The following is a 24,174-nucleotide window of genomic DNA, read 5'->3' on the forward strand; positions in this document are numbered from 1 at the left end:
CCAAGTAGCTCTGATGCAAGTCTCTGCTGCTAGTTGGGCGGTTGTCATCCACACCAGCCTTTCAGCCAGTAGTTGAGCCAACCACAGCATTGCAACAACCGACCGCTTCAACTGTCCAACGCGAAATCAGCCTGGCGATTACAAAAAGGCTGCCTAGGAGGGAAGATTTCTAGAGTAATTAGTGGATGATCGGCGGTAAAACTGCCGTGAGGGAGAAATGAAAACAAAAATAGAGAAAGCAGTGCATGTAAAGTATTATTTATGCCCACAGCCACGGCAATCTTCATCTTTCCGGAGAGCACAACTACCGCAAGCTACAGGAGGCGCTTGGGCTATGTCCACAATACCACACCTAGTGGGCCTGGCGTACCATGAATATCGTGTACGATATGACTGGCTAAATAAGAACGAAGGGGGATATAGTATGTTACGATTTGCTCATCTAATCACTCATACAATTACAAGGACAAGACCAAATCCTTCAACTTCATGAAATCAGGAACACCGAGACCAGTGACAGGATCCCAGCCAGCAGTAGCGTTCCAGTGAGCGTAGGGGATGATACCACCACCGGGAACTGGGTTGCCGGTCTGTGGGTTGATACCATCACAACCGACCGAGGCTCCGGCAGTGATGTCGGTGAATCCTTCTGCCAGCTCGCTGTAGAGCAATGGGTTCAGGAAGCCAAGGGTGGACTTGCCGGCGCGCAGACGGGCGTCGTTCAACAAACCGACAATACCGGCAAAGACGGGGCAGGCAGCGGATGTGCCACCGGACTTGTAATGTTTGCCGGTTAAAACGACCTCGTAGCTGCACACGGTTAAAACGCGCATGTCAATGGAAGCAGGGACACGTACTAAGGAGTCAAGCTATGGGCGGAAACGTCAGGGAATCCACGGCCCTTGAAGTTGGTGTACTGAGAGTAGTATTCCTGGGTATCCTTGGTAATGTGGTGGTTGAGGTAGTTCTTCACCGCAGATTGCTGGTACCAGGGACGGCTGAAGTAGTTGCTGAATCCACCCGAGCTGCCATCCCAGGCAACTTCAGGAGCATAGGACTGGGTACCACCAACCGAGGTGATGAAGGGGCAGGTGCCAGGGAAGGTGGGAGTGAACTGGGGAGTGTTGGTGCCGTCATTGGACATGCACGCCGAGCCGATTCCTGAACATGTTAGCCCAGAAAAGATTACCAGAGGGTCTGTGCCTACCGGTGTCACCAGAGGACTCGAGCACAGTGATACCACGAAGACCCATCAAGCCGATGAGGTTGCACACTCTTCTGGCGTAGTACTCGGGAACAGTCTAATAGGTCAGTGTCTAGCTATGTAACACAATTATGAGGGTGCTCACCTGTTCGTCGTCACCATACGAGTTGGAAATCACCTGTGGAAGATCGGAGTTGGGTTTGGAGAGCAAGTACTCATAGTACTCGAGGTAGGGCTCATTCTGGTTGTCCGCAGCGGTTGGCTCATCGACATTGGGAACAAACGGACTATTCATTTCAGCATGATTTTCGTCACTTGGAGGGACTTGCTTACGGTGAACCGCCAGTGATAAACTCCACGACTGGCAGGGGGTGGCTAACGGCCACGATCAACTCCACGTCCAGATTGGCCTCTCCAAGGGAAGCAGTGGCCCAATTCTGATCATTGACACCTCCATTGATCAGTTCGACAGAGAAGTTCTGGGATGGGATGTTGAACAGTTGTTCATAAGCAGCCAAGTCGGCATAGTTGGCGGACTCGTTCAAGAAGCTACCAAAGCCGATTCGACTGCCTGAAGATGCATCAGGCTTGTAGTCGCCCAGGTTGTACATCTCCACCAGGCAATCGGGAGTGATGAGGTTCGCGCAAGAGCTGTTGGTGGCTACCCTCCTGGGAAGGGTTGGAAGCTTTACTGCGTGAGCCGGCAGTGTGCTGTCTTGCTCCTTGCCAAAGAAGACAGTGGGGGCAATGAGATCGATCGAGTCAGTCAGGCTGTCGGGAATGGAGTACTGCGTGGTACGCAATTTCTGGGAAGCACCATTGCGGTAGTAGGAGAACTTGGTGTCAAAGAGCTTGTTCGCCGTTCCCACTGTGGTGGCAAAGTTTACCAAGCTGCCCTGACGAGACACTTGAGTAATATCAGCCTCGTTCAGCCATTGGATAACAGCATCATCACTTGCAGTAGGGAACAGTGACTCAATGTCGGACTGATCCAGCCATTGACCGTACTCAGCGTTCCCTGGGGTCGCCAGTGTCGTCAACTTGGACTCGAGCTGATCGAGGTTCTGCCGAGCAAGGGCAACTGAGAGGGTGATTGTGTCGCTCTCCGATGCATCCTCAACGAGCGTCCAGCCACTGGGAACAGCTGAGAGTTTCTCGTGCACCACACCAAGGGCTGGGGCTGCGAGGGAGCAGAGCAACCCTGCGTAGAGAGCCGAGGAGAGCATTGCGGGGAGGACTACTGAGCCGAATGCAGAGGGTCGGATAGAGAGATAAAAGACAAGGGGGATCAAATGGGATCGGCCGCCGATCGATATTTATATTTCCCTGTCGGTTTTCTGGAAAAAGCGAAATCATCATTCCAGCCTCTCGTGTGACAGCGCTCGACATGATGCTAGGGATAGAGCGGGGACACGCGCAGCATGCAGAGTCCAGCATGGCTTTGCGTGGTTTTCTCTGCAGATACCATGAAGGAATTAGTCCGAGTTGTTTAATTAAGTCCACCGGAAGACCGCAGGAGTGGCGCGATACGTACTTGTCTTTGATTTAGATTGATGGCAGGTACTTTGTTGCCTATTCGAGAGGCTGGAGTGCTTATCTTGGGTCAAGCCAGGTCAAGTATTTTTGCTCCACCCCGGCCAATCATTCCAAGCTCTTCCAGGGGATTTCCCCAGGAACAGCCGACTAAGCCGAGGATCTGTTGTCATTGGGAGTCTGGGACAGTAAAAGGTTACATCCGTTCACTGACCCGCCGAATAATTGAATAATTTCAACTATTTTGCCCGCTTGGAGGACTCGACTAACGCATTCAGGAAGGTGCTTATCTGCTCGCTTATTCGATGTCATGGACCAGGATGACCATATTGTTGCGGTTTCTATCGGTAAGAGATTCTAGCAATACGAGATCTGGTGTCTCACTTGAGCCGGATAAGATAATCGTAACAAGAACGGGGCAAGTGTTGGTCTTATGAAGCCCAGGGTCGCCCGTCAAGAATTCTGGATAGCGTGTGTCCATAGTTTTCGGTAATCTTTCTCTATATATTTCTAGAGTTCTAGCTCTATGCCAAGCAATAGCATCATTGGTCTAGTGGTAGAATTCGTCGTTGCCATCGACGAGGCCCGTGTTCGATTCACGGATGATGCATTCCTTTTTGCTCAGTTTAAATCTTTTTCCACGAGTCAACAATTGCCCATTAACCATCGACTTCATCTCTCTTAGTTTATTTTCTTTCAGTATCACTGCCTTCGTCGTTCAAAATCGCTGCACTTCATAAAGATCGTCGTACGTTGCTGAGTCAACTTAACCGGTTAGTTATTTGAACAGCTGGAACGTCGATATATTTTGCCAACACATCAACTACGGAAATCACGATGAATGACCGAACATGGCAAGACACCACACAAAACATTGGTCCAAACATCCTTTTGATCAGTGCTGAGTGGATGGTATCGAATGTATTATGTTTATGTTTTTCTTTTTGATAATAAATACTTTCGTTTTATTCTACGTCGTCCCGGATGTCGAACATTTACTTCGTGGCGCTATTTGATCGGAGGAGTTCCCATGGCAAGTCCCGAATCTGTATCAATCAGTACACTTGAACAGCAGTAAGTGAAGGAACCTACCAACGACAATCTGCTGCCCAGTCATGGAGGTATTCTTTGCCAAAGTCACGAACATATTCGCGCAATCCTCCAGGTCGGTCTAGTAGAAAGTCAGCAAGTAGATGAAGATACCGAGGACAAGAGCATCACCTCTTGTTTTAAGATGGCCTTTTGATTGAGCCACTCGATCGCCGTCTCGCCGTACTTTTTACCCTAATCATCTCCTTAATACCGAAACAATATGTGAACTGTAACAGGGAGGGAACTTACCCAATCGGTCAACAACAGCCCGGGTAAAACGGCATTGACACGGATTTTTGATCCCACGGACAACGCAAGATGCTTCATGAGGTGCAGAGCAGCGGCTTTGGTCACCGAGTAGCCCATGCTGCTTCCATCTGGAGTGATACCCTTATCATCGCCTATGAGACAAGGCCTATACACCGAGAGGAAGAACGTACCGCGATGGACGAGGTCATTATATAAACACCACCGTCCGCATTCTTCTCGAATATCGGCTTAGCCGCTTGCATGAGTTGTAAATGCGACATAACATTCACTTTCCAGCACTGCATACCATTAGCATCTCGACAAGGACAGCCAGGCTGTATCTTGCCTTGTCCCATTCCTCGAAAGACAGGTCATAAATGTCTCGTCTATTAGCGAATCGAGTCCACCCAGCATTTGCAATAATGATGTCCAAGCCGGATAATTGCTCATTCGTCTCTTGAACAATGCGCTGATTGTCCTCTGGGAGTTCAGAGTCCTGTATATTGTCAGTTCTCCTCTACAGTGCCCTTCGGAAATAAACTGACCCCTTGCAGAACAATGCACTTGATAGAGTACTCTTTAGCTAATCGACCGGCAAGGTCTTCCGCAACCTCACGGCTCGAGTGGTAGTTAATGGCTACATTGCACCCCTCAGCTGCGAACTTCCCGCATATCACGGCGCCCAAACCCCTGAACCGGACGTTAGCTTCGGAAGGAAAAGGAGCCATATGAGACGTTACCTTGAGCCTGCCGTGACGAGCACATTCTTCCCCTTGAGATTGTATGGCATTGCGTATTGAGTTGCAATCGGAGGTGGATGGTTGAAGTGAGAGTGACTCAGTCGATGACAGCAAACAATGTTGAGGTGATGCGGGGTAGATTGGTCCCCTCTCATCTGCATGCCGAGGCCTCTATCGCCAGGGATTCCTTGGGGCGAACGAGTACACAAGACAAGCGGTCGAGTTGTTTGCTATGCTGAGCGAAGTCATCGTGATCGCAATTCTATGTAGCCAGAACATGGAGAGTCTCATCACAGTGGACTGAGGGAATCCACTCTTTGACCAAAAAAAGAATGGAAACGTATGGTCGATGGAATCCTAGGCCACCCCTGTAAAATGTGGCACCTCGCTGGAGAAAACACTTACGGTCTATGAGAGCTCGATGCCTCTGCATTTGCGTTGACCAATCCATCTAGGTGTTGTCTGAATCATGAATCCATCTTATCCAGAAAAGCCAAAAGCAGTTTGTGCGCCTCTTCCATCCTCCTTACCTTCGCAAGCCTCTTCCTTTCGGTAATCAGAAAAGGAGTCGATTTCTTCCGAATAACAACCAAAGCCTCTTTCGTATTTTCCAAGGCATCGCGTATGATATCTCGCGTTACCTCGAGACTTGGATCGAGCAATCGTCTCACAACCTCTATGTGGCCCGACTCCGCCGCCAACGCCAGTGCTGTCCTGTTCATGTGATTTCTGTGCCAGACATCTGTATCTGCTACCCCTAATAGCATATTCACAATCATTTTTTCTCCAGCTTCAGCAGCGAGAAGCAACGGGGTGTTTCCATCCTCATCCGCCGGAAATAAATCCACATCGTCGCGCAGCAGAAGGAGCTTCACCATCTCAGCTTGCCCTTTGTAAGCCGCAAAAGCGAGGGGCGTCCTGGCAAGCACATCTCGAGCGTTGACAATGATATCAGGCCGGGCGAGTAACGCCTTCACGATCTCCAGATCCAAGCGGTGTTGGTCAGCTGCGCAGTGGAGCGGTGATTGACAGTCGTAATATTCGATTGTGGTCAAGTTGACGTCTATGTCGGGATGCTCTAGGAGAGCTCTGACCCTCCCAAGATCCCCCGACTGGATGGCGCGATGTACAGCAGTCATACCATTAGGATCTTGATAATTGATGGGAATCGCGTTGAGAGAAAGCAGGTATCGAACCACTTCTTCACTTCCTTCTTCGGCGGCACGGAGCAAAGCTGTCTCGTAGTGGCGGGGCTCGTAGTCTTCCAGAGTGTCGGGAATTGCCTCGATTATTGTCCTCACAATGCTGACCTTTCCGCCGATCAGAGCGCGTCTAAAGACAGTGTGTACCTTCCTGTCAACTTTCGGATGATGAAAAAGTCTCTGGAAGACGTCTTCCTTGCCCATCACTGCAGCCACGGCTAACGGAGTCACCTCAACGTCTGCATTTCCGTCGACGAGGTTCACGTCGATTTCCTCCCTCTGTAACAGCTCCTTTACCACATTGTCATACCCTCTTGCCGCGGCCCAGATCAGCGGCGCTCTCTTCAGACGATCCCGAAAATTCACGTTCACCTCTCCCGCCATCAAGAGCACCCTCACAACATCCGCGTGTCCTCCCCCGGCAGCCCAAAGAAGTGGCGTATCCCCAGCATTATTCACCACATCAGCCTCCACTCCAGCCTCCAGAAAATACTCGACAATGGCTGCATGCCCTCCCAAGGCAGCAAAATGCATCGCAGTATCCCCATTTCCGACGGTCCGCGTGTTCCTGCTAACACCCCTTTCGATCAGAGACCGTACGATGTCCATCTGTCCACCGAACGCGGCCGCCATAAGCGGCAGATAGAGCGACTTATCCGGATCAGCAGTATTCTGTAAACGCCACGCAAGCAGCGCCTCCATATCATCGATTCTGCCCAAATATGCAGCCGACACCAACGCAGCACCGCTCCACCCCTCTGTTTCGGAGTCGAGGCCATCTAGATCAATATTTCCTCTTCCAGCCCATGCCGGAGCCAGAACACGATCGACCAAACTAATCCCCGTCAGCCCGACAAACATCGATATCATCCCCCTTAGATAGCTCGTTCGGAGCTCCTCGGGGTCCGTATGGCTACTCCGCGAGAAAAACTCAACGACCCCATCCACCCCCGCATTGATCGTGTTGATGAGACGGTAAAAAGTCTTTGTCCCTCCTTCGTGAAGGCCACGACTACGACACAGAAGTGACCATAGTAATCGTTCTCCCATTGCCATCGTCGAGCCGGTCGGCGGCCCACGGCACATGGGAAGGTCGTGAGTGACGAGCCCGGCTCTAATCGCTGCGAGGAAATGGTCGATCACGACATTGTCGAATTGTTCTGTATGGTCAACACGCCATCTTGTGTTGTTTATTAGGGGCTAGGGGACGTACTATTGACAAGTCGTAAGTTCAAAAACCAATTTAGGTCTGCGCGGGCGAACATCCGTTCCCTCTTATCTTTCCAGCGCCAGCCCCATTTCCAGCTGGGGGTGATGCGGCCAAGAATATCGTGGAGTATCTCGGGTGGGAGGATGGCGTGCATATTCGTACTTGGAGGAATGCAGAATACATAGATATTTTTGTGAGAAGAACCCGATGGATTTTTCTAACTTAGTGGAATCACTAGCGCAAGGAGGATCTCGATCCCAACGACTAAGTGACGGTGCATTCAATGCATCAACCATATTTCACTCAGCTAAAAAGGTGTCTTGACAACGATTCTGCTCTAGTATGGTATAAGTGCAGTATGATGACTATACAGGTCGCCAGTCACTTCCTCAGCAACCCCGGCAGCTACCTCAACACAGCTGTGCTTATAGCAGTGTCGCCTGGGATGATCTCCTTCCTAAGGCGTACTAGTTACTGATGCATTGTATGTACCTACTTGACCTACAAGAAGAAAACTGTCTAGAGAAGAACTTAGAAAGAATTCATAAAGCATAAGAGGATACTAATTAAATGAGCTGATTCTAGTAAAGGTCAAAGATAGTATTTAAAAACACTATTTTGTTCTAAATCACCTAGCAAGTATAGATCAAACACCAATTCAGCAGGACTTCAAGAGCGATCACTTCTCTCCCACCGTCAATCCTCAATATAGTCGATAATATCTACTCCCCAGATACAAGCGCGGTATACTCGACGGCTGTACAGGTCCTGCCCATAGATGACATTGAATTTGACTGTATCATCTGCGACCTTTACGTCAATATCTGGGATGTGGTCGGAAGGTGAGAGCCCCTTCGTAGCGGCACAACATGGGCAAAATTCAGTGCAATGGGTCATATTGGGAATTCTGTCAGTGTCCCTCTTGCGCGAGCAGCAGTCACATGTTCTAGAGCAGCAGCCTCCACGGGTTGCACATTCTTCCTTCAGCGATGTACACAGATACCAGTCGGGGGTAGTTCTCCAGGAGTAGAATGCTCTGTGGAAGAGACCACTAGGCATATGCCATCTGTGGTCACTCATATCACTCCGGTACTTCACATACATGACCTTAAAATGTTTGTGGTGATTTTCAGTGTCATTCAATTGTGACTCCAGCTTCTGGCGATCTTCTAGGTCTGATGTTTGAGTGAGAGCATGGCGCCCCCATTCCAGCCGTTTCTCCAACCAGATCAGTGCTTGAACAATGTGCCGGGCTCGTCTCTCCATCTCAAGGAGACTCTGGCACCAAGTCAACACAGAAGGATCCGGAGGCTGTGTGTGGAACTGAAAGAAGCGAAGAAGACGCGCGGATAGATCTTTATCCCTTCGACCCAGCACTGTTGCCAGTCTTTCTACCTCTTCTTGGTGACCGAATAGGTGGTCTGGCAGACCTTTCTGAAGGCTGATTCTGTAATCAGCCGCGCTTTCTCATATATGTCTATGTGTGACAGGAGGAATGGTGCATAATCCTGCGGAGCCTCTGCTTCTTGAAGTTTCATCTCCCAGTAACCAACACTCCCTTTCTTAGGCTGAGAACTCTTCAGTGGCTTGAGAAGTCGACTCATCTTGGTATTAGAAGGCATAATTTCGAACGTATGTTTCGAATAGCCTTCTACCTCTGCTGTATATGTGGAAGTGATGAAGAGTCAGTGGACATTTGGGGTGAGTCAAAGCCAGCAGCATCTGAGATAAAAGACGCGATTCTGACATCATGATATCCAAAGTATTCACTTTTTATATAAACTCTTATTCACTAGCTTCATATTTCTAGTTGCAGTAGGTAGTGAATAGTCTATTAGGTAGTGAATTACAGACTATTACTGCATCTCTTTAGGCATAAGCGTAGACCTCCCCCTAGGACCAACTCTCCTTCTTACATTTCCAATCTCTGAAATGTAAGACCTAGGAAAGGATAGCATTCCTCCCAGTTCCTAAACTCCACATATCTATGCATTTATATCAGATGATAGCATAGAGTACGTCAATCAGAAGATGACATATAAAATACACTGCATCTCATGGCATCAGTGATGCAGAAGGTTTGATCGTGTCCAGTGAGATTGATTCGGTGAGTTTACCAATTCTTTCCTGCATTTACCACAAAAACAGTGTACTGAGATGCTTTTACTTTTTACTAGACAACGTCATGGAGCCTAATTGCTCTGACAAGGCCATCGTTCACAGCGGCGAATAACCTCGCCCCAGTGATTTTCAAGGCCCCAGGCCTGCGGCTCTACAGGCCAGTGGAAACTCTTCGCAAATGGGTGGATAGAAATTTCAAGGACCTCTTCACCAATGATAAACAGAAAGAGCTAAACAATATCCTTAAGGATATCGAGGCCGGCCCAGATGCTGGCAAGCCAATGGCCATCAGCAGCCTGTCGGAGCCACGAATCCGGGAGATCTTCAGCCTGGGGAAAGACGAAGCCATAGATATCTCCGCATACAAGGTCATACTGCCCGAGGGCATTAGTAAGTCACAGTTCAGCTCCTGCTATGCGATAGTTATGGCTATAAGTAACTAACCTTCTGTATAGAGCGGTCCCTGAACAAGGTGAACAAGGTCACTGGGGTGGGCCGTCCCCAGATTGAGCCCTTTGCCCGCACACCGGGTAAGCCTGATGCCAATGCTGATGAAAACTATTTGTGAGTCAGCATTTTTTCCTCTCCTCTCCCAGTAAGGTACTTCTGCCTTCTACACACCGAAGACTCGACGTGGTTTCCATTGCTGGAAGTAGTCGACTGAGGCAGGTGCCACTGGTAGCGATTTTACTTCGCGGAAGTCTGTTGGCTTGCAGTTACGGACAGCCTTCACATATCTTCATCACATACATATTTTACTGATCTCCTATCATCCAGAAAACATGGCGAATATCACTGTCTCCGCTGGGGACGCCTTCAGACAGCCAGGGCGTGATCAACTCGAAATCACCTCCAAATCTACTGACGTTTGATGCCCACATTAGCTTACCTGAAGATTGCTGAAAAGTGTAGCACCATGGCGAATATTACTGTCTCTGCTGGGGACGCCTCCACGACCTGAAGGATGTGCCAAGGCTTACTGGCTACATATCTCTTTTCCTCGCAGTGGCGTGCATCCTCTCCCTCTTTGCCTATTGGGCCTACTCGGCCATCAAGCGACGGTACATTTCATTGCCACAGTTGGTGTTGGTAATAGATACTAACACTTTCTGTCATAGATACTCTACAGCACATGTCCAACCCTTTCCTCACGACGGAACCCGCGAGCAATACGAGATTGCATGAGGCATTCAACATTACCAGAGGGAGACCGCCACTTCCATACCGAATCCTAAAAAGTGTTTTCAAGAAATGCCGCAGCCTATGGAGCCATTCTCTGTTCATATTGATTCATCTTGCGGACTAAGAAACGGTAATCATGATCGTTGCTGATGTTGATTATGGACTCTAATGTTTTGTTATATAGAACAGGGCATGTCGAACCATTTCCACATTCTGGCAGTCGATCCCATTTCGAAGTATGGCGACTGGGGCGGGCCGACCCCAGGTCGAGCCCTTCGCCCGGACCCTCGTGAGCGTAATGCTCATAGAGGCAATTGCGAGCAATCTGGCTACAACGGGAACGATGAGGGGGAAGCAGAGCACCCCAAGAACAGGGACATCGGTTTCTCGACCAGGAAACACGCCTATTACTCCTGATCAAGGCGGACAACATAGTCCGCAACCTGAACGGAAAGGTTGACTTTGCGGTGTGGTATGAGGGGGACAGGAATGGGATGGGGATGAATCTGGTTGCTGTTGAGGCGAAGCGGCGCGAGTATGCCAAAAAAGGCGTACCGCAGTGCCTTGGCTACATGAGTATGTCAGTATGTCTAGCCTAACCCCCTGACGCATAGGAGAAAGGCATTGGCTGACCCCTCAAGTGATAATCCATTGGCGGAAAAAGTTGCAGCACAAGCAGCACAACGAGGTCTGGGGCATGGCCACAGACGGTCATGATTTCTTCTTTCCGGCTTTTAGACGGCATTCTAAATCATCAGGAGAAGCATCTACTGTGTGCTGGTGTTGGAACAAGTATGTTCACTTCCGCCAGATCATTATACTACTAATACATCTCAGCCTTTGATGGGTTTACCAGCATTTGGAAGAGCTCTTCTAAAGAACCAGGCTTCTTCTTTAGGGCTGATACTAATGACTTTCCGCCATCATTATCAAGTCAGGCTGGTCAGAGTCATTTCCACGTCTACGGGCGGACAAGGATCTCTAGATGCAAGGAAACACCTCTGTAGAGCTAACAATTCTCCTAAGATGGACGAAAATCTCCAGAGGGTATATCAAGGTAGTATGGAAGTCTGGAGACATAATGGGGCCGGTGGCCTCATCATTACTGAAATGGTTAGTATCCTTCTATCTCAGGGCTATGACGGAAAGCTAATATTAAGAGTTTAGGCAATATTTCCGAAAGCGACAATGGAACTGCTGAACAAGTTGAATATCCAGATAATTTACCCCTTCTCCGAGAATGGGCAGCCGAAAGGCACGCAAGTTGCGTGGCCTCCCTGAACCGGACGAGGATATTCTTGAGAGGTACAAGTTGCACAATATGGTGGACGAAGACACGACTACATGGACCGCACCGCTGCGAAAACTTGGCAATGCCAACCTACACTTTGAAGAGGACGTCGACACCTTTCCATGGGGAAAGCCAGCTATTGCATTGCAACGAACTCTTCCCAAGGCAGCCGGAGACACAAACAACACTTCGCCCAACCACGACAAGCTGTTCAGTTCCGGGCTTTCATCGACGTTTCCTTCTGCTTTGCGGGCAACCTGTCCGCCCAATGAACTATCGACTTTTACCTTCGAGCAAGCGAGGGTCCTGTCCCCGATGGGGACCCGAATGGTCACCCGGGCTTCGGACATGGTCTTTCGGAGCTCAGCCGACCAAGAACCAAATTTTGGCATCTCGAAGAGTTCATTCAGTTCGCTCAGGTGGAAGGGCAAGGAGAGGGCCGCGATTAACAGATCTCCGACGACGTCTGATATCCTCTTTGCCCGCCGAGACTGGGTCGCAGAAAGACACGCCATTTGGGACGCTGACGGAATACTCGCAGGGTATGTTTGGAACAAGCCAACGACAGGAACGTGGAAGTACGTCTTGAAACGGGCCCGCTTCAAGCTGCTGGACGATGAGCCCTTTAGGTTGGCTGGTCTTGATACTGTTAAAATATTCTACCACCATAACTATGATATGGTATCCCTAGACAAAGGAGTACATCGTCCGGACACCTTTTTAGTCTGGCAGTAATGCATTTTAATAGATACACTATATCTACACTGAAGGCTACCTCCCTCAGCCCTTTGTCCTTGTTCAATATATCATAAACATTTGATAGTTCCTGCAAACAAGACAGTGGCATCTACCCTGTCAGCCTACGGAGTACATGAAACTTTAACAGAACAATATTCCCTCATTGATATTGATGCGTGACTGGTCAATGGAGTACTGCAGGTCTGAGCTAAAATAAGCATCATAAGCTCCACCTGTGAGATTCAAGTGTGTTTGCCCCGATTTTAATGGAGCACGGTGGGAGGCCTAAGGATTAAGTAAGAAGTGGTAAGAAGATCTGCATGTGTTGGACCAATTACTGCAGTCAGTCCAAGACATGTCTTAAGTAGTGTCTGAAACGTGTATAGCTGATTGGATCTGTGTCATTGAATTGCTCCGGGTGGCTCCAGAATTGCAGAAGCAATGAAGAACCGAGTCAGATTTGATCATCGAACCCTGCTCTCTTGTTGACCATCAGGTCATTGCTGATTCAGACGTCCGTCAACAAGGTTACATTGTGCAATGGGCCCGCTTCCAGTCCTTGCACGAATCTATATAAACGCCGCCCCCTCCCTCTCCGTCAATCATCAACACTATTCCAAGTATCAAAATGACCATGGTCACCCTCCTCACCGGCCTTCTGGCCCTCACCTCCACCGCCCTCACCCAGTCCATCACTCCCCCCGATGGCTGCCCCCTCCCCACCTGGACCGTAAGCAACTTCGAGTGGTACAACGGCTCGCACAGCCTCGACTGCGTGCACAACCAAGCGGACATCGACGCGTACGGCTGCCTCTGCGCCGGCTCAGGCGGATGGTGCGAACCCAACCAGGCCACCTGCAACGGCTCCTGGGTCCACCTCTGCTGGACCGGCATGCCCAACTACCACCCGTGGGGCTACGGACCCCTCGAGACCCTCGACATCGACTTCACAGACGGCCTGCAGTGCCACGACCAGTACATCGGGTACCGGGTGCACGATATCGGGAACGGGGCGAGCAACTGCGGGTACGCGGATCGGGGGCTCGGGCGCATTGTCTCGTTCTACGGGAGCTCGAATTATGAGACCTCCACCGGACGGATGGAGTACGTGCTTGGGGATGGGCATGCGCTGACGTGCAACAATGGGAGTAAGATTACGTACTCTGGGGCGACGGAGTTTGAGCTGGAGTGTGTGCATGATGCGTTCTTCAATGCGACGTGCACGGCGGATGAGTTTACGATTCCGGTGTTGGCGTATGAGTGGGCTTCTTGATGGCTTTTATGATGGGAATGCGTCACTGGAAATCGCATGTATGTTTGACGAAGTATGAATCGGACAAATGAGCTATCTATGAAGAGTCACATTCCAAGCTGGCAATTCCACCTTCGTCGCCTTCCCCTGCTCGTCCACCTCAAATACAAATTGTCCAAGTGATTTAGATGCGTATCCCCCGCTGCCGACGACCAGCCAGTCATTCACATCGAAATTCCTCTGAAATAATCCTCCGGACTTCTGCTGTGTAACTGTATACGCCCTAAAAGCCACCTCCCTGGCACCCTCCGACACAATCGTCGGCACGAGCCTCGAATTCTCATTCCCGAGCAACGTGCCCACCAACGGCATAAGATCCGTCCCATTGCTGACCCACGAGCTAACCGACAAGCCGGGATTTTCACCAGGAGAACTAACAGCCAGCGCCAGAGAGGAGTTCAACCGGTCGCTCGTGTACTCCCCCGCAAAATTCCTCCTCGCTTCAGACGCAGCCTGCTCCATGAGCGCAGGGAGAATAGCCTCCGTGACGAGATCCGCAAGAAGGTTCGTCGCGTCCGATCGCGTCGCCAACGCGCTGGCCCCGATGATGCTAAACCCAGCGTTGAAATCAGGAACCAAGACAAGGAAACTGCCGTAGTTCCCTGCGTCCCCTAGCTTGGTGTACAGATCCGTGACCACGCCCGACTTGGCATGCGTGTACCGGTATATCTCCCAAGGTCGACCGACAGAATACTGCAGGTCCGCCGTGTGCGAGACGGGTTTCATCCACCTGCGTGTGTCGACCGGCGGTAGGAGTGTAGAGTTCAAGATCGCCGTGCCAAACTTTGCCAGGTCGTTGGTGGTCGAGTAGATTCCCCCCGACGACTTGGAGATGCCGCCGTCGTAGCCAAAGCCCGAGGCGAAGTCGCCTGCGATCACGGAGCGGGAGAGCTCAGACGCTCCCGGGACGGCGGAGTAGGAGGAATGCATGTCTAGCGGATCGAAGATACTCTGCTTATATATCTCGTCGAGGGATTTCCCAGTCAAATTGGCGAGAGCGAGACCAAGCAGGATGAACCCATTGTTCGAGTACCCCGGGCTTGTCCAAGGGAGATACACAGGTGCGTCGTTGGCTGCCCCGGCGGCGTAGAGAGACCCAGTGCACGGCACGCTCCCGTTTGCCAGACACGGTGACAGTAATGGGATATCGTTCTGGTCGAACGGGGGGAGTCCGTAGGTTGCTGGATCGAGGACTGCAGGCACAGGGTTCAAGCCGGCAAGGATCGCGATTGCATACTGCAGGAGTAAATCCCCACCGTCCCATGGCAATACATCGCGCGCAACGCCGCTTATTTGCGCGGCAAGGGCGCTGGGGGTGATTTGGTCCCACGGGGTATAGTAGACTGAGTCTACGTCGGATCTGGACTTGACGTATTCGGCGAAGGATGGAATAATCTCCGTCAGAGGACGTTCCCATTGCTCACTGTCGAGCTCAAGCATCGCAGCAAAAACGGTGAAAAGCTTCGAGAGACTAGCTACGCGATAGATACTGTCTCCGTCGACTTTCTTAGTGCCATTTGGGGCATTCTGGATCTCGGACGAGGTGTAGTGAAACTGCAAAGTCTCTGCTTCTGGATCGTGGATGGAAAACAGACCGACAGAGAAGGTGAGATTCGACAGTAATGATGAATCCGAGGAGGTCTCGCGGTGTAGCGTCGCTGTAAGATTCTCCCATCCAGCTGCGACTCGGCTTGAGTTGCTACTGAGGTCTCTGGGGGCAGGATACACCGGACCAAGGAGGTTGGCCACGCTGGTGGTGCATACTGTAAGAAAAGAAAGATAAAAGAAATGTACTCGCATTTTGCTATTGATATATCTGTAGTAACTGAATGGCTGTCGCTCAAGGAAAATCACTTGCGGCCACGGCCCATATTTATACCTCGAATCAAAGCCAGACGTATTCTACAAACACTCAACATCATCTCAGACACACGTTGCCCGTCACCATCAATGTATCAAGAAAATCAACATAGCTGTCATACCTCCGTCCTATCTCAGCCTGCAGCTGGAGTCTTGGTCCCTCAGCCGCGCTCTTGGCCATCTCATATACCCGATTCGGTAATAATCGGGCGTAATGCCGAGCTTGTCCAGCTGGTAGGCATACCGCCACTTGCAACGATCGATCACCGGCATCTTTAATATCTGGAACTGTTTCTTCTCTACCGCTCTGTGTTCAAGGAATTCACTTGCTATTATTCACTTCTTACTTCAGAATAGCCTACATGAGTCCACTGTACGTGTCTCCTTCCTGCATTAGCTTCCTCTCTTCGCCGACGTAGTCCTCGAATTTTTCCCTCTCGCCCTTCTTGATCGGCTGCTGAGTCTGGACATCCTGCTGAGGCTGAACCTCAGTTTGCTGCTCATGCTGCTTATGTTCATTGTCATGATGTCCGTGATGGAGCATCCGATCCATAAATCCGTTGTGGTGGGAGGTATGTGTGTCTTCAACATCAGCGGGGCATACTATTTGCCTTGCAGGAGATGGCTTACTTTCGGACATGGTTTCTTATGCAAAAATAGACAGTTTCCTCTTGATGCTTATGGAGAGAAGAATGATTAGGGAGTTAATTGAGGGTGGTTGTTGGAGGTTGATATCTGACATTAGTCCGAGTGTAGACGTCATCGATAGAGCGGAGAATCAATCGACTACCAACACACACAAGACATCCACACAACAATCAATTAAAACTCTACGCGTCTTATTCCACTGAGGCATAGATCTCACTCAAGATCCCAGCTCGTCGTCTATATCAACCCTTTAGCTCACACTTCTTGCAATCACAATCCCCAGCAATGTCAAACAGACAATAGCCACGATAAACACCACCGCGACCATCTGGCAGCATTCCCGCTCTTTCTCCTTTCTCTCTCGGCGCTCGAGCTGGCGATCGCACGTCTCGCAGTGGAAATGTGGCTTTGTAGTGTCTAGCTGCGAAAGAGGATTCGAGGAGTCCTGAGGGTGGGACTCTACATCGTGATGGCTGGCGATGTTTAAGTTTTCGTCCCGGTCAGCCTGTGTGACAGCAGCGTATTGATGCTGAGATAGTTAGTTCGAGGTCTTTATCTACCTTCAAGCAATAGAAAAAGACATACCGTCCTTGATGATGTGGCTGTCGGTTGATTGATAGAGTCTGTGTCGAATAGTTCATGGTAGGCAGGTGCTGCCTCTTCAGAAGGTTTTGGTGGATTCATATTGATCGCTTGTCTGGAGCAGATCGACTCAACAGCAGAGTATGATATTGTATATCTGAGAGTCGGACGACGATTGATATCATCTTATGGATGGCAATGTTGTAGCCTGATGATGGCCCAGGCTAATGAGCACAGCCATCATGAGGCTGAGCATTGACGCTATGTACCCCACTCCACCTATGGGATGAGCAGTCCTCAGATAATTTAGTGGTCTTGGAGAGAAAGCCCTGGGGATTCATCTCTCGTAAGCACTAATGCCTGGGTCGGTTGTGGATGAGCCACTCACGGTCGATGAAAGTATGGGTTGGACGAGGTAGAAGTAACGCTTGTCCTCTTTGGCTTTTTGGCCTTTTACTACGGAGTCGATAGTGCTTAATCCTGCCAGGACATGCCTATGATTTTATACATTTACACCTTCGCCATGATGATGCCCCACCCGCAAGTCCATGATAGTGACGGCGACTACTCTCCATGGTAGGAAGATACAAGGAATCCGGGAGGGTTTCGAACAGTTGATCCAGGAGCAGGACAATTTTTGAGATTAGAAATGCTTTTCATTAGCTGCCTGGACCAAAAAGAATGTTGGTGCGGAGTATAGTCCAGGGGGTAGGATGGTCATTTCATTGGCTTCAATAGCGCGATAAGAACAGGCATTCAGAAACTGTTGTCCATATGAGGTGTCAACCCTACTTAACTCCAGAACTCCCAGAAAGTGTCTTCTGTTGTCTCTTATTAGCCCAAGAAAAATCAACAACCTTAAAGCCATGTCCTCGCTAGTCTGCCATGGAATGCACAAAGGCATCATCTAAAATATCCCCGCCGACCAGCCCTGCGGCATGACTAATTCCATACATCCACATGTCCCTTGCTGTGTTAGTGGAGACTACTGTCTCAGCAACTCCATCTGCCTCGGCACCAACAGCAAGAACGAAAGCTTCTACTATACGGCCGATTGCACTGATCAGACACTGACCGATCCAGCCTGTGTGCCACGATGCGGTGAGTGTCCTACAAAGTACGAGTGACCCAGCTAAGCGATGTCCAAGGCGGCCGTAATAGCGCCTTCATCACCTACACGGACAAAGGATCATGGGCCTGCTGCGAGAATACATCTACAGGGGCTGTCAACTGCTCCGATCCCTCGGACGAGGTCTATCCCGGTCCTGCGCCCTCGAAGCTCGTGACAGTACAGTTTCTTCTGGCTTCGGGGACCCCCACGTATGTGGTACAAGCTACGCTGGCAGAGACTGGAAGTAGTTCTAGTATTGGGTCCAGCTCTGCGACAGAGTCGTCGTCCTCGGGTTTAGGCGTCGGCCCTGCTGCGATGATTGGTGTTTTTGCGACTGCAGGACTTGTGCTGGTTGTCACGGCTGTTGCACTCTGCTTTCTGCGGGTTCGAGTTACACGGAGAAGGCCTGCCACAATCAAACAAAGCCACAGCGGCTACGAAGATTCATCCAGTATGCTTGCCGCAAGAGTTGGTCCGCGTTTCATCTCGGGGTCTGCCGCAAGGCCGGTGTACGAGCTGGACAAGACTGGACCATCACACCATGAATTAGACTCAAATACCGTATTATAGAGGTGCATCAATGGACAAGTGTCCGTCACCAGACGATGCTTGAACGAAGCCGGTCTCACAGTCAAGAATCCACCACATGTACCGTCCGATCAAAGTCTCCTGCCTGTCTCTCAAGCGCCCACTGTCGAATGGCCTCAAAATCCCGACAAGTGTGCATGTTATCCGCCTGCACCGTGACCCTCTGTCTTTCTTCACTCCATGCCCACACATCGACAGTGATATCGGCCGAACACATCAGACTCTGACGAATCATGTCGATACAGTGGTCAAGGTGATGCATAGCCTGCTTTTCATCCACGTGGTGCATATCAACACCCCAGAGTACTTTGCGGAGCATATCCTGCGCACGTCAGACTGATTCACCAGCTCAACAAAGGAGAACTACCAAACAGTGCAACTGATGGAAAACATCGAGTCCAATCAGATAGTATCCCGGATCCTCAGGAATCGGGACAGTCTTGTTAACCAATTTCGCTGCATCGCTCGCAGGAATCTTGATCATCGCGGGCACTGAACACTCAGCCGACAGCCTAGCAGCGCATCGGGAGAAAGGACATACCAACATGGAGATCACCCCACGCTTTATTGTTCTCTTTCGACGGCGGACCCATGTAGACGGACTTTTGGTCTCCCCAGCCGGAGTTGAAGACGACGTTCTTGTATCTGATGACGTCTTGAGCGGGAGCTAGGGCTCGTTAGTTGTAAACTTGCAGAGTGATAAGTGGCTTACAGTAAACCAGATCAGGTATTTCTGATCCTGGATCCGTCCAGACTGTAATCCCAGCTCCGACTGCGAAGAAGAAAAGCGAGACTATTAGGATATATTGAATGGCGATGATTTTCCGGAGCCGTTGATGCTCTCTGGCACCGAATGGGACTGCTTCATTTAGGAGTTGGGATCGCTTTTCATGTATCAGTGCCTCCCTGTCATCATCGTCGCTGGGAGGAGAATCTCGATGGTTTCTCAGAGGCATTTGGATAATCCGCATGAAGCATCTTAGATGAAACGATGCAGTGATATTGCGAGGGCCCTGGCATTGGGCACAATATATCTATATCCCAGGTGATCTAACCACTACACAAGAAGAGAAGCATAAGAGACAATAGAAGGAATCTCTGGAGCTTGAACTAGCCATGAAAGGTCATCAATAGGAATTTAATATGATTGGCTTTGTGTTTGTCTTGGCAGAAGGGCGATTGAGGATGTCTTTGTTCTCAGCGGTGGTGGCGGTTATTTCCACGGACCGGCTGCGTTGGACACACTGTGTTGGAAACTGGAACGAACTCTCTCGCCAGCCTAAACTTATTCTCCACTGCTCAAACTCATATTTGCTAAGTTCTAATTAACTTTGAAGGCTACATCCCTAATCCCCACCAAATTTAGCTGCCCCGCACTTAAAGGGCCATGCTCCCCACTTCCTTGGCGATATCGATCGCTATATGTTTGTAACGTAACAACCAGAAAGGATCAAATATAAGTTCCACTATGTGGTTCATGGGATTTACCATAATGCCTTCCGGGCTAAATAGTGGAGCTCACAGGTCCCCAAAGATCCAGGCAATAATTCTTTCAAGAACTGGTTTAAAAGAGATGACCCGGTTCGATTGACCACCAATGAAGGTGCTTATGATGGCATGTGGGCAGAGCTCATCAGTATAGAATTTGCTGTGTTTGCGAGGGATGCCATTGGGCTTGATCATAAGATATGGAAGGAGTGAGGATCACTTATTTATATGGAGGAATTGTACAAGGCGTTGGAGGCCGGAAGAGCTTCCAAATAGTCAGGCGCTGGAACTGACACTCAGTGACTAGATCTCCTCTTCCACAGCTTTCATGACTTTTATATACACCAATCTCCCTGCACCTTTCTATTTGCCTTGATTGCTCGCTCTGCCACCTTAAGGTCGCAGTTAGGAACTCTCAATCATTCCCTGGAATGAAGCCCTCCGTCTAGACTTTTTCTGGATCCAACTTCTTCGGTTTCATGTGCGCTGGATCGTAATCCTTTCGAAGAATATTGCCGAATGCAATGCGACCTTCTGCTGCTTAGAAGGTCTGAATACACTTATGAGCAACTAAGGACTGATGGAGGTAGCATTCTTCTTAAGGAGTTTGACCTTTGGTCCATTCCCTAATACTTCTAAATTTATATCAAGAGGTCTTAGTGTCTGCCCCAGGATCCAGTCACAGTCTTACCAGATTGTAGGCTCTGGGGAAGATCTTACTTGCTTATAGACATGAATAATTCTGGTGTGTGATTGATGTTTTCAACCACGTGGTATGTTTTGTATCGCCCAAAAATCTTGTGTTGATGAAGAATCCTCACGTCTAATTTCCTCCTCAAAGACATCCCCATCTATAGCAAGAGTGACATAAATTTCTACTGTAGCTCCGCTCATCGCAAGGATATCGCCAAGTGAACCTTTCTTTTGTACACCCTTTTCACTCGTTTTCCGGTGTCTGTCCTGCAGGTTCATTTCCCCCATCGTCCCTTCTGGGACCTCCCAACTCTGTGTTTCGATTCTACAAAACAGATCGAAACCGAGGGTTCTATCCGTTGGTCATTCTCGACATCGCTAGATACATTCGCAATCTTCCGGAAGGGAGTGACAGATGCTGAGCGTGAGACCTTTGCAAGGAATGTTGCGCAATTTGCAATCGACAACAATCTCGATGGTCTGGATTTTGACTGGGAGTATCCGGGTGCTCCTGATCTTCCCGGAATTCCAGCTGGTGATCCGGGTGACGGCAACAGCTATCTTCAGTTTTTGAAAATGGTCCGTGACAAGTTGCCTTCAGAGAAGGCATCGATCAGTCTGTGCTCTGGCCAGGGAAGCGACGTCGCCGAGAGCTCTGGATTGCTCGCTCTCAAACCCTTTTCCTGGTGTTTCGATAAGCTTTGGTGATCTATAAGTGTCCAAAACTCACTCATTTCCGGACTTGACGACATGCACAGTCTTCGAAGAGACAGAGAAGCCTTAGTAGAATGTAGACCCACAGTGAAAGGCCTTGTAAAGGTCTTGTTCTTCTCTTTTCTGGAATGGTTCGGTCAATCTCACAGAGTTGGCCAACACCGGATCCATCAGCCACTCCCCACAGCACACCGTTCTTCAGACGGGCAGCCACCCGAACCGACCAGCAATCACCGCATTATATTCGTTTGTTGCGAGAAATGGTCAACCGCACTCTCAAAGGCCACAGCATTGTTTTCACCCATGGAGATCTTCAACCAAAGAACATCATGGTTGAACGGAATGGATTCCGAGAGGACGGAAGCAGCGACTTGAAAGTCACCCTTATCGACTAGAATCTGTCAGGCTGGTACCCCGAGTTTTGGGAATGAGAAAAAAGACTGCCACAGTAGCGATGGCAACGAACTGGTAAGTTCAGTCTCTCCAATATACGAAAGAAACGGAAGAATAGCACTCTCTCAGGCCAAGGGAAGTACAAGTGTCCTCAGGGACCGAGGATGAGGCATGCTGCATGAAGCAACACCAGCGCGGAAATCACTTCCTTCTGTGCACAGAGGCGGGTTGTAATACCGATCACATTCAAGGAAAGAAAGGCCACATCGCCTTCGCCTCCTTCGCGGATCTCTCTCCGGCGACCTTTTCAATATACAGGGCCATAAGCTCCTCGTTCTGCCTTCTCTTCTCGTTGATGTCCAATTGCGGCGCAATCCACCCTTCTGCATCAGTACCAAGACACTCTTCAGCAAGCGCTCGAACCTCATACCAAGCCTGGTATTCAGCGAACTGGCGTTCATGCTCTTCAATTTCTGCTTGGCTGAATGAATAAGGGCAGTTCCTAGAGAATCCAAGGCTTGACCAATTCTGAAATATTTCTATCAAGCACGCACGAAGCGGAACGATGCCCACTTCAGAAACTTCTCCGCATCGGATAAACAGTTCTCGGAAGACACGAGGTACGCTCATAGCATCATGCGCTGCCCTGTCTTCAAGATAGGTTGACACCTCATAAGCCTTCGCCAATTTTACCTGGGACCATTCACACAAAGCAATAAATCTGCTCTCTTCATCGAGTTTGTCAAAGTCGTCAGGCAGCTTTGGTTGGAAAATTCCCTTCACGTAATCGTAATTCTGCGGAGGCCTGAGAAATATGGGCCACTGGGCCTGGAGAAACGCGGGAAGCACAGACGTTGACTGGAAATCAATGAGGGAAAGGATTTTTGAAAACTCGTCTGGGTCGACAAAAATATTTCCCATATGAAGATCGGTGTGCCACAATGTAGGCTGACAAGCTTTCCTCAATAAGTCATTCGAGTCCAAGAGCTTCATGAGACCCATAGTGACTCCCAAGAGCTGGCTTTGTTGATCAAAAGTTCCTTTGCAATAAATCGACTGATTTTGTTGTCCTTCTCTCGATATTCGAAACAATTCTCGCTGTGCAATGGATATTCCAAAGCCTGAAATTGAATCCCCTATGTAAAGTTCAGTATGCGAAGCATCAGATGGGGCTGGTAACGCACAAGGCCCTTGATCAAATTCCAGCGTCATATCGGTTTTGAATGCCCGGTCGCAAGAAGGTCCAATGCAAAAAGGCTGGGATGGATCGATATCACTAGCGAGTGACCGGTTTGACCTGTTCATATCGGTCCGAAGGTACAGACCTCCGTAGGCGGGAAACTTAATGGTCGCCAACTGAGCCTCAAGCTTGGTCAAATTCTTGATCAAGTGCAATTTTTCGAATTCCGTCATATTGCCCCAGACTTGAAACAGAGGGACCCCGGCGGCTTTCCCCATGATGATATATTCGGCCCCCACGGCATTTGAGCCATCAGATGACCAAGAAAGAACACGAGGCACAGGAATGCTAGTGTGTCTCCTAACTGGGTTGTATAATTTTAGTGGACCGAGTTTCCGTACGATAGACACCACATACCATATTCTAGAACTCCCACTTCACCAGCTGTTGTTAATGAGGGCGGGCCAGCAATGCGGCATGGGATTTTGGCTATGACATCCGTTCCATCTGTCCTCTTCATCAGAAAAGCCTTGCTGAACCGCCCTTCCATTTTGTCAATAGCCGCCACGCGGCTGGAATCTCCTCCAGCCATGGCAGCTGTACCGCAAAGCGCGTCCAAGTCGAACCGGACATATCGTCGGCTAAGTTGATGTTCTTCGTCGATGAGAAAATGGCCATTGGTGTAAGCGAAAAGATCCTCACGCGAGATCGGCATGCCTGCTTGAATCTTCAGAGACTATCTTCAAAACAGACCTCCTTTCTTACCTCGACAAGTTATCGATAGAGACGTTCCCAGCTGGCCATAACACGATTTTGAGAATTTTCGGATGAGAGAAAGCATTTCGCACGGCCAGTTCAGAAAGTGGCCTAATGCCAGTCTGCAGAAAGCGAAGACTGAACGGGCGACCCTGAATACTAACGTAATCGGACACCGAGCGAGACACCCTTCAACCCCTTCAACCCTGCAACCACCAAATCACCATCAGATCCAGGTTTCCATCCAATATGGCATTAAAACAACCTGATTCAACAGTCAAATTAGA

General features: G+C 49.6%; 9 protein-coding genes across 9 annotated transcripts; 4 read left to right on the forward strand and 5 right to left on the reverse strand.

Annotated features, from left to right (window-relative positions):
- Positions 1-458: 458 nt before the first annotated feature.
- SED4 (vesicle formation at the endoplasmic reticulum) lies at positions 459-4,868 on the reverse strand (the record flags this gene model as incomplete). Its single annotated transcript, XM_026755709.1, has 12 exons — positions 459-810; positions 858-1,161; positions 1,208-1,301; positions 1,350-1,491; positions 1,538-2,444; positions 3,830-3,908; positions 3,959-4,021; positions 4,079-4,219; positions 4,270-4,326; positions 4,386-4,574; positions 4,624-4,768; positions 4,819-4,868. The coding sequence occupies 12 exons, from the start codon at positions 4,866-4,868 to the stop codon at positions 459-461; spliced, it is 2,523 nt and encodes an 840-aa protein (XP_026611716.1).
- Positions 4,869-5,285: 417 nt separating this feature from the next.
- On the reverse strand, positions 5,286-7,384 carry CDV56_102724 (ankyrin repeat domain-containing protein; the record flags this gene model as incomplete). Its single annotated transcript, XM_026756343.1, has 2 exons — positions 5,286-7,180; positions 7,234-7,384. The coding sequence occupies 2 exons, from the start codon at positions 7,382-7,384 to the stop codon at positions 5,286-5,288; spliced, it is 2,046 nt and encodes a 681-aa protein (XP_026611717.1).
- Positions 7,385-9,287: 1,903 nt separating this feature from the next.
- Positions 9,288-10,950, forward strand: CDV56_103204 (uncharacterized protein; the record flags this gene model as incomplete). The annotated part of the gene is made up of 4 exons (XM_026756823.1): positions 9,288-9,308; positions 9,408-9,741; positions 9,807-9,881; positions 10,718-10,950. 4 exons carry the CDS (start codon positions 9,288-9,290, stop codon positions 10,948-10,950), a joined length of 663 nt encoding a protein of 220 aa, XP_026611718.1.
- An 823-nt stretch (positions 10,951-11,773) lies between these two features.
- CDV56_103467 (uncharacterized protein) lies at positions 11,774-12,559 on the forward strand (the record flags this gene model as incomplete). The annotated part of the gene is made up of 1 exon (XM_026757086.1): positions 11,774-12,559. One exon carries the CDS (start codon positions 11,774-11,776, stop codon positions 12,557-12,559), a length of 786 nt encoding a protein of 261 aa, XP_026611719.1.
- A 631-nt stretch (positions 12,560-13,190) lies between these two features.
- Positions 13,191-13,835, forward strand: CDV56_103625 (uncharacterized protein; the record flags this gene model as incomplete). The annotated part of the gene is made up of 1 exon (XM_026757244.1): positions 13,191-13,835. The coding sequence occupies one exon, from the start codon at positions 13,191-13,193 to the stop codon at positions 13,833-13,835; it is 645 nt and encodes a 214-aa protein (XP_026611720.1).
- Positions 13,836-13,907: 72 nt separating this feature from the next.
- CDV56_103696 (uncharacterized protein) lies at positions 13,908-17,066 on the reverse strand (the record flags this gene model as incomplete). Its single annotated transcript, XM_026757315.1, has 5 exons — positions 13,908-15,624; positions 15,925-16,041; positions 16,097-16,239; positions 16,642-16,911; positions 16,968-17,066. The coding sequence occupies 5 exons, from the start codon at positions 17,064-17,066 to the stop codon at positions 13,908-13,910; spliced, it is 2,346 nt and encodes a 781-aa protein (XP_026611721.1).
- An 836-nt stretch (positions 17,067-17,902) lies between these two features.
- CDV56_104100 (uncharacterized protein) lies at positions 17,903-18,645 on the forward strand (the record flags this gene model as incomplete). The annotated part of the gene is made up of 2 exons (XM_026757719.1): positions 17,903-18,065; positions 18,113-18,645. The coding sequence occupies 2 exons, from the start codon at positions 17,903-17,905 to the stop codon at positions 18,643-18,645; spliced, it is 696 nt and encodes a 231-aa protein (XP_026611722.1).
- A 61-nt stretch (positions 18,646-18,706) lies between these two features.
- Positions 18,707-19,634, reverse strand: CDV56_104186 (oxidase ustYa family protein; the record flags this gene model as incomplete). Its single annotated transcript, XM_026757805.1, has 4 exons — positions 18,707-18,985; positions 19,031-19,155; positions 19,205-19,330; positions 19,376-19,634. The coding sequence occupies 4 exons, from the start codon at positions 19,632-19,634 to the stop codon at positions 18,707-18,709; spliced, it is 789 nt and encodes a 262-aa protein (XP_026611723.1).
- Positions 19,635-22,197: 2,563 nt separating this feature from the next.
- Positions 22,198-23,846, reverse strand: CDV56_104518 (uncharacterized protein; the record flags this gene model as incomplete). Its single annotated transcript, XM_026758137.1, has 3 exons — positions 22,198-23,087; positions 23,136-23,495; positions 23,549-23,846. The coding sequence occupies 3 exons, from the start codon at positions 23,844-23,846 to the stop codon at positions 22,198-22,200; spliced, it is 1,548 nt and encodes a 515-aa protein (XP_026611724.1).
- Positions 23,847-24,174: the final 328 nt, after the last annotated feature.

The sequence above is a fragment of the Aspergillus thermomutatus genome (assembly GCF_002237265.1).
Source record: "Aspergillus thermomutatus strain HMR AF 39 chromosome Unknown NODE_210_2, whole genome shotgun sequence".
Lineage (NCBI taxonomy): Eukaryota > Fungi > Ascomycota > Eurotiomycetes > Eurotiales > Aspergillaceae > Aspergillus > Aspergillus thermomutatus.